Source organism: Schistocerca nitens, chromosome 5, assembly GCF_023898315.1.
Source record: "Schistocerca nitens isolate TAMUIC-IGC-003100 chromosome 5, iqSchNite1.1, whole genome shotgun sequence".
NCBI classification, from domain to species: domain Eukaryota; kingdom Metazoa; phylum Arthropoda; class Insecta; order Orthoptera; family Acrididae; genus Schistocerca; species Schistocerca nitens.
This window is the reverse complement of record NC_064618.1, coordinates 294,076,500-294,085,872: the sequence shown is the minus strand read 5'-3', so window position 1 is coordinate 294,085,872 and position 9,373 is coordinate 294,076,500. Positions and strand designations below refer to the sequence as shown.

The 9,373-nt window shown below is 38.2% G+C and overlaps 1 protein-coding gene across 1 annotated transcript in view; it reads left to right on the top strand.

Moving 5' to 3' along the window:
* Positions 1-1,740: 1,740 nt before the first annotated feature.
* The window catches only part of LOC126259797 (tetratricopeptide repeat protein 37), a 195,140-nt gene continuing 187,507 nt past the window's right edge, over positions 1,741-9,373 (top strand). Inside the window, exons 1-3 of the mRNA XM_049956819.1 lie at positions 1,741-1,880; positions 2,880-3,001; positions 3,145-3,377. Of these exons, the coding sequence (XP_049812776.1) occupies positions 2,912-3,001; positions 3,145-3,377 (323 nt within the window). The 5' untranslated portion in view covers positions 1,741-1,880; positions 2,880-2,911. The remainder of the gene's footprint in view (positions 1,881-2,879; positions 3,002-3,144; positions 3,378-9,373) is intronic.

Sequence of the window (9,373 nt, the reverse complement as noted above, 5' to 3'; positions counted from 1 at the left end):
AGAAGAGAAATTTGTTAACATCGAGTATAGATTTATGTGTCAGGAAGTCGTTTCTGAAAGTATTTGTATGGAGCGTAGCCATGTATGGAAGTGAAACATGGACGATAAATAGTTTGGACAAGAAGAGAATAGAAGCTTTCGAAATGTGGTGCTACAGAAGAATGCTGAAGATTAGATGGGTAGATCATATAACTAATGAGGAGGTATTGAATAGGATTGGGGAGAAGAGAAGTTTGTGGCACAACTTGACTAGAAGAAGGCATCGGTTGGTAGGACATGTTCTGAGGCATCAAGGGATCACCAATTTAGTATTGGAGGGCAGCTGGAGGGTAAAAATCGTAGAGGGAGACCAAGAGATGAATACACTAAACAGATTCAGAAGGATGTAGGTTGCAGTAGGTACTGGGAGATGAAGAAACTTGCACAGGATAGAGTAGCATGGAGAGCTGCATCAGACCAGTCTCAGGACTGAAGTCCACAACAACAACAACAAGAGTGACGTTTTGGGTTCTATCTGCAAGAAAGTCTTGAATCCAGTCGCAAGTCTGCTCCGATACGCCGTAAGCTCGTTTTTTTTATATTTTTCATTAAACGGCAATATAGGCTTGTGTCAAATGGCTTACTGAAATCAAGGAACACGGCATCAATCTGAGCGTCGTTGTCCTCTGTGCTGTGGATCTCATGGAGGAACAGAACGAGCTGAGTTTCGCAGGATCTCTGTTTGCGAAATCCATGTTGATTTTTATGGATGAGATGTTCATTTTTTAAAAACGTCATAATTCTTGAGCATAAAACATGTTCCATGATTCTACAACAGACTGACATCAACGATATAAGTCTATAATGGTGTGGATCTGTCTTGCGGCCTTTCTTAGAAACGGGAATGACCTACCTTTTTTTTCAGACTATGACGTGAGTGAGCTCGGCAAAGATATTAGTAAACGGCGGCACCGTGCCCTACCAATGTCAACATCAAAACTTCCTTCCCGGAAAACCCTGACCTTGCCGTCTCGTTCCTTCTCGTCCTGCCCCTTTCCGTTCCGTTGACAGCCTTTGTAGATGCCGCCATTTGAAAATGTAGATTGTTTTGTTGGCCTGTTCAGTCCTGTTCCGTTCCAAATGGTTCAAATGGCTCTGAGCACTATGGGACTCAACTGCTGTGGTCATTAGTCCCCTAGAACTTAGAACTACTTAAACCTAACTAACTTAAGGACATCACACACATCCATGCCCGAGGCAGGATTCGAACCTGCGACCGTAGCAGTCGCACGGCTCCGGACTGCGCGCCTAGAACCGCGAGACCACCGCGGCCGGTCTGTTCCGTTCCGTCAAATGTTAATCGATCTGTTTGTACTTTTTGGTATTTTGTGAAAATAGTGAATAAAACATCACGACCATTTGAGGTGCTCTGCTTCGTAAAAGCGTGCTCCAGAATTCTCAATTTTTTTGTTGTATTCAGCTGTATGCGTAATAGTTACAGAGCGTTTCCGCAGGAGATTCCACGAGTACATTTCTAAAATTCTCCAGTATCAAATGATGTCAACACGATAGAGAGCAGGTCTTCTCTCATAATGTTATGTGATAAAATAGACAGGAAAAACCTAGAGTGCACATAATCTCATTCTGCCTAGGAATTTGATACGGCGAGGGAGCATGCACTTTTTACAGTCAATACTCAACAGTCGATTATCCTTCACTTCCGCGAAGAGAACGATAAAGAATATCCATGAGCCGCATCGTACATGCGGCAGCGGCTAGCAGAAGGCGTTGGTGGGAGAAATGACGTTTGTGACTGTATAATTGTTTTATATTGATGCAGATTCTTTTGAATAAATATTTTTTGTAGAAGTAGCAACCTTTATCAAAAAATCATTTTGAAGGTAAGGGGAGCGGTTGCATTCTCTTTAGTATACAATGATGTTCGATTAAAGTATAAACAATGACAACGAATTAAGAACCAAACAACATAATTGTATTCACTTATTGCGGATCCATACTTGTTAAAAAACAGTGGTTCTGCTTTCTTACGTGCAGTTTTGCTCATGTTGACACACTGTTCAAATTACAGTAGCCTGAATAGTGAAGCAGACACTAGGGCAGAAAGTAAGATCGTGAACTTCTACGGCAGATGATGAACAACATTTATGACTCTCAGTTGCTTGCAGTCAGCGCCAGTTATGCAACCATAATGAAATTAATAAAATCCTCATACTATAATTCCTTGGTATTATTTGGAATTCTGTTCATGCTCAAAATATATTTTTTTGCTCTTAAGTGAGCGATCAGATCCTTATGTGCTGCTGTTTCACGAAAATTTTGTAGCCTATGTTTAAGTAGCTTGGGTTCTTACTCTGGCACAATTTCTTGGCAATATTTGCGGTTAACATTAATGTGTAATAAGTAGCAGTAGCATTTATTCGTTGGATTGAGAACAGCGAATGAACGTGAGTGTATGACCACATCTTTAACCAATGTACAAAATGTTAAGTAAGCTTTGAAAACAGCTAAAGGTCTTACTATCAAACTAAATATTAACTAAATCATTCGTGGCAAATGTCAGCACACTACCTATTACTTAATTGTCGCCAGATACCTTCCTTTTTCAGTTCACATTTTTAAGATTTAATAAATGAAATAAACTGTTTTGCAGCTGCTGTTGTGTCGTAATAATACAAAGGTCAAAACAAATAAAAATTTTACTCTTTCAGTTTCTTTCTTGCTCCAATACACTTCACATCCTTTACTACAAAAATATTTCAGCACAGTGAAGTTGTCAACAATCTTTAGCTTATAGGGCTACTCTTGTGGCCCTTTACTACTTGTTTATGAACTAAAATGCTTCCATGCAGTTTTCTTCCAGATTTTTTTTTATGTTTAAGGAAAGCATTTCTGATAGAATTGTAACGTGAGGATGGACGCCAAAGAAATAAAGACCAGTTTGAAGGAGGCAAGGGAAGCTATTAAAAATAAAGACTTTAATACTGCACTGCAGAAATGCAAGGTATGTTCAGATATTTTAAAATATGAAAATGTGCATTTGTAAACGAAAATTGATACATAGCAGTAGCAGTTCCCAAACATATTGTTTATTACTGTGGTCACTCTTGGATTATAATAGCAATAATTTGTACTTAATTTTAACAGGCTGTTTTGAAAGCTGATCGTAATAATTATGTTGGCCTTGTGTTGTTTGGAGTTGCATTGCAAGAATCTGACAAGAGGGATCAAGCCCCCAATGCATTTAGAAAGGCTATTGAAGCTTCACCAAAGCAACTGCTTGCATGGCAAGGCCTTGCCTCCTTTTATGAAAAGGATGATTCTGAAACAGCCTACAAGGAACTCTACCCAGTATATCAGCAGCTACTTATTCTTGAAACGTATGTACATCTTTTCAGTGATGGAGTAATGACGATAAATTAGAATTTCATATCTATGTGCCTTTGTATCTCACCTCGCAACACTTGACTCTGTTCAGTATTGTTTGTTGCTTAGTAAATCATACACAATCTCTATAAATGCAATTTGTTGTACATTTGTAAGGTAGGCTGTGTGTGTGTGTGTGTGTGTGTGTGTGTGTGTGTGTGTGTGTGTGTGTGTGTGTGTTTCTATTCCTTGTTTTAACTTCACATTTTGTTTCATGTCATATGTTGTTCCTTCAGTCATGCTTGGCATGTAAACACCATGTTTTTGCATATTGAATTAATTTTCCTGGCTCATCAAAGATTACATTTATTCCCATACTATAAATTACCATATATTTGTCTTTAATTTGAAATGAAATCTACCAACTGTTAGTTTCATTAACCAGTGGTCATGGTAAAGATGATTTAACACACTGGCAGCACGAGTAGTAACAAAAACAGTGTGCATCATAATGAAATTAAAATATATGGTGAGCAGAGAACCTGATAAAGGTAAACCAATCATTCCTAGTATAAAATCTTGTGTCTTGGGATCCCACAGAGTTATCGGAAAGTTATATTATGGAAATGATCAACACACAGTGTTAGATTGTGACAGTGTGCAGTTGGAAGAGTGAATAGAAATAATGCAGGGCATTGTGCCTGTGGTTTTACAGTGGACTAGATCACAAGTGATGAGTGACCATTAGCATTCAAAGCTAGTAATCCTGAAATATAAGCCCCAGTTTCCACTAGAGATGACATTCTCTAAACTACACTGATTCAGAGAAAACCATACTTTTTACCATCCGTCCAGTTTCACAGAATTAGGCTTAAGTTCGGATAGTGCTAATTGGTTATATTACATTAACGCATTAAAGTTCCCATGCTTCAGGCTTATATTAATTTTACATTTTAACTCTCAGAATAAAAGGCTGCAGAATTTTGAATTTCATGAAGACTAAGATTGAACCTTAACACAGAGCAGAATGGAGCAGGACATATGCGATGATGTGGGATGTCATAGTATCTTTGTTGTTTTGTTGTTGCAGACATCTAGTGACTCTGAAGTTAGTCTCTCCACTTGGTTTTGATCATCAAGATTTAATAAAGCAGATACATTGTATTTCACATTAGTTTTGTTGGTAATTAATTCACAGAACATTTTTTTTTTTTCTTTGATGTAGGGAGAGGAAAACTATGTGATATCTTCAGACCTCCTCCATAACTGAAAAACATGATTACATTTCTCAAAGTAACCAACAGTCTCAGACATGGAATTGAGGTTCTGTTGTACACAAATTATTGTGGTATTTTTGACAGTAATTTATCCATGAGGTTGTTGTTGTTGTTGTTGTTGTTGTTGTAGTTGTTGTTGTGGTCTTCAGTCCTGAGACTGGTTTGATGCAGCTCTCCATGCTACTCTATCCTGTGCAAGTTTCTTCATCTCCCAGTACCTACTGCAACCTACATCCTTTTGAATCTGCTTAGTGTATTTATCTCTTGGTCTCCCTCTACGATTTTTACCCTCCACGCTGCCCTCCAGTACTAAATTGGTGATCCCTTGATGCCTCAGAACATGTCCTACCAACCGATCCTTTCTTCTAGTCAAGTTGTGCCACAAACTTCTCTTCTCCCCAATCCTATTCAATACTTGCTCATTAGTTATGTGATCTACCCATCTAATCTTCAGCATTCTTCTGTAGCACCACATTTCGAAAGCTTCTATTCTCTTCTTGTCCAAACTATTTATCATCCATGTTTCACTTCCATACATGGCTACACTCCATACAAATACTTTCAGAAATGACTTCCTGACACTTAAATCTATACTCGATGTTAACAAATTTTTCTTCTTCATAAATGCTTTCCTTGCCATTGCCAGTCTACATTTTTTATCCTCTCTACTTTGACCATCATCAGTTATTTTCCTCCCCAAATAGCAAAACTCCTTTACTACTTTAAGTGTCTCATTTCCTAATCTAATTCGGGCAGCATCACCAAATTTAATTCGACTACATTCCATTATCCTCATTTTGCTTTTGTTGATGTTCATCTTATATCCTCCTTTCAAGACATTGTCCATTCTGTTCAACTGCTCTTCCATGCTCTTTGCTGTCTCTGACAGAATTACAATGTCATCGGCGAAAAGTTTTTATTTCTTCTCCATGGATTGTAATACCTACTCCGTATTTTTCTTTTGTTTCCTTTACTGCTTGCTCAATATACAGATTGAATAACATCGGGGATAGGCTACAACCCTGTCTCATTCCCTTCCCAACCACTGCTTCCCTTTCATGCCCCTCGACTCTTATAACTTCCATCTGGTTTCTGTACAAATTGTAAATAGCCTTTCGCTCCCTATATTTTACCCCTGCCACCCTCGGAATTTGAAAGAGAGTATTCCAGTCAACATTGTCAAAAGCTTTCTCTTAAGTCTACAAATGCTAGAAACATAGGTTTGCCTTTCCTTAATCTATTTTCTAAGGTAAGTCGTAGGGTCAGAATTACCTCACATGTTCCAATATTTTTACGGAATCCAAACTGATCTTCCCCGAGGTCGGCTTCTACTAGTTTTTCCATTCGTCTGTAAAGAATTCACGTTAGTATTTTGCAGCTGTGGCTTATTAAACTGATTGTTCGGTAATTTTCACATCTGTCAACACCTGCTTTGTTTGGGATTGGAATTATTATATTCTTCTTGAAGTCTGAGGGTATTTCGCCTGTCTCATATATCTTGCTCACCAGATGGTAGAGTTTTGTCAGGAGTGGCTCTCCCATGGCTGTCAGTAGTTCTAATGGAATGTTGTCTACTCCCGGGGCCTTGTTTCAACTCAGGTCTTTCAGTGCTCTGTCACACTCTTCATGCAGTATCAAATCTCCCATTTCATCTTCATCTACATCCTCTACCATTTCCATAATATTGTCCTCAAGTGCATCTCCCTTGTATAGACCCTCATGAGGTTATTTTGTTTAAGTAATTGCCATTTTCAAGGATGAAGTGGGACATGGCCAGAAAGCACAAAAAAGGTTGCTGGGAGCACTGGTCTATTTAAATATGACAAAAAAGCTATGAAAAAGTTATTGCAGAGGGTGGGAGACGTGTCAGAAGCTTAAGGAAAATAGCCGAGGAGTATGTTGCTCCAAAACCACCACTGGGAGATAGGGAACATGGAAAAATTTAAGAAAAAATATTGAGATCAGAAAGCTTTAAGTGAAGAACATGAAAAATTAACAGTAGAAGGGTTTTCAACCTGTGCACAGTGGGATTTCCCCTTCAAAGTTGTGATTTTTAGGGATATGGTAAAAACTTTTCCTTGAGTGGCATGGAGACATCAAGTGAACGAGTCCAAGGATACCAGATGTGAGAGAGAATGGATTAAGAATCTCTTTCATCAACATGCTAATCTAACATTTTGTGTAACTGAAAATGTGAGATCAAGGGCTGTTGTTGAAGAAGAATGTCTCATTGGTTAGGTACTTTAAGAATATGGTAGCTAATCTGAAAGATAATCCTCCAGAGAGGATACTAAATTGTGATGAGACAAATTTCACATATGATCCTGGGACTTTCAGGGTCATTGTGATAAGAGGATGTCGACATCCAGAAAGAGTTACTGATTACAGCAAACAGCAAGTTAGTGTAATGTTTGCTGTATCCAGAAATGGAGAAATACTCCTACCTTTTGTTGCCTACAGGAGTGTGGGTAGAAGTCTCGACCTAACATGGATAAAAGGTCATGTTGAGGACTCACGCTATGCAGTAAGCAAATGTGGTTGGTATGACATGCCTTAATTTGAGTAATGGTTTGTGAAAGTAGCTCTGACATACTTAATAAGGGTTAAGGGAAGAAAAACTCGTATGGGTGATAGTTTTCCGAGAGAGCTCTTCCAGGAAGTGTAGGCTGTTTAGTGACCACAGTATATTACTGTTTTATAATGCTGCCTCCGAATTCTACACATCTCACTCAGCACCTGGATGTTGCAGTGTTTAGACCCATTAAAGCAGCATTGAGGGCTGTTTTGATGAACTGGAAAAAACTGTACAAGAGATGTATGCCAAAGGTCTAGTTTCCAAAAAAACTGAAGGAAGCATTGTAAAAAATTGAGAATGTGCCAAAGAATGTCACCTTTGGCTTTACAGCATGGTGTATAATACTGTAGGTCCTGAAAACGCAAAATACTATTGGATCCTGGAAAAGCACTGCAGAAAGTTCAAGGAAATTTCCAACACTCAGAGTTGAAGAAGATATGGATAGATATTCTATCGGAAAAGCTTGTCATAGCTGGGTCTAGTGATTCAACAAGGATCAGAGGCAAAAAAACTGACACCAATTTTGGCTTCATTGTTGCCACAACTCCTGCCACCCACAGCAGTATCTCCGGGCATCAGATTTCCACTAATGTCCAACCAAATGAAACATTGACATATTGGATGACAAGAGTTGAACAAAAAATTTAGACTTGTGCAGATGATAACAGCAGTAGTGAAATAAAATGTCAGTTTCCACTAAGAACTAGGAGACAAGCCAAGGACTACATTGTAATGAATTTCATCACAGAGGAAAACCACATGACAAAACTTAACTGGCACGCCAAAGGATAAGATGATTTAAGTAAATTTTGTAAGAAAAAATAAAGGGGAAAGAATGATGATCTATTTTCCTCTAGCTTCTGACATCCAAGATGATCTGTACAATAATACTGAATAGAGAATTGTTGTGTATCAAGGCATCAGGAGAGAAAGAGATCCTGATTTTTTCCAAGAATGTTGACATAAAAGTGGAAATTACCATGGTATTTCTTTTTTCTTTTTTTTTATGTTGCATTAAAATTGTCTCCGTTTCAGAAAATGTCCTGTTGTTAACATGAACCAATAAAAATTTATATACGAAAGCTTAAAATAAGCAGTTTCTGCTTACTGCACTGTGTAGTGTTATTTCCCAGTGAGAAAGGAAAATAGCAAAATCTTTATCCCACTTTGCCTCCATAATCTACTGGAGGGAGAGAGAAGCACAGTTCTTAAACACACTGTTGCTCGTTTTGTATATTAGTGACCTGAAGAAAAATATTATTACCAACTTCAGACTTTTTGCACATGATACAGTTATCTGTAATGAACTATTATCTACACAGTTACTCAGACAGCTCTTGATGATTAATTTTTATCTTCGAAACTGTACAATTGTGCACTCACAAATATCTGGTTGTAACAATTTGTGTGGCTATGAAACTCTGTTACCACACATTCTCAGTTATAGATAAAGCAGGTGGCAGACTTACATTCATTGACATGATACTGGGAAAAAAGTCCATCTACAAAGTGGCCTGCTTATGAAGCACTTGTGTTTCATTTTATAATACTGCTCAACTGTGTGGGACTCGTAGTGAATAGGACTAACAGGGGATAAGTATTCAAAATGGGACAGCACAAATAATTGCAGCTTTATTTGAGTCGTGGGAGAGTGTATGGAAGTACTGAAAAACCTGATTAGACAGACACTTGAAGATAGGTGCCTGTTATCTCCTGAAAGCATAGTTACAAATTTTCAAGAACCAGTATTCAGTGAAGAATCTAGAATTATACTTCATACCCCCACATACCACTCCCATAGAGACTGTAAAGACAACTTATACTAATTACAGTGCACACAGATTACGTAAACTTCATTCTTCTTGCATGCCATATGCTGTTGGTGTGGGAAGAAATCCTAACATGTAGTGCAGTGTTAAGCACCTACTACTCTGTACATCACATTGGTTTGCGGAATGGGTATACAGATCATAGTCAAGGAGGCGTTCACTAAGTGCCCATTTTCAAAACACTTTTATGAAGAGTATTCAGTGATAAATTCCTTTTTTACCGTGTTATCACCATCTGAAACTCTGCAGGTGGTGACAGAAGTGTGCAGAAACAAAGTTGTAATGTTTCATTGACATAAGTAGCTTCATGGAGGGAACACAAGCATTGG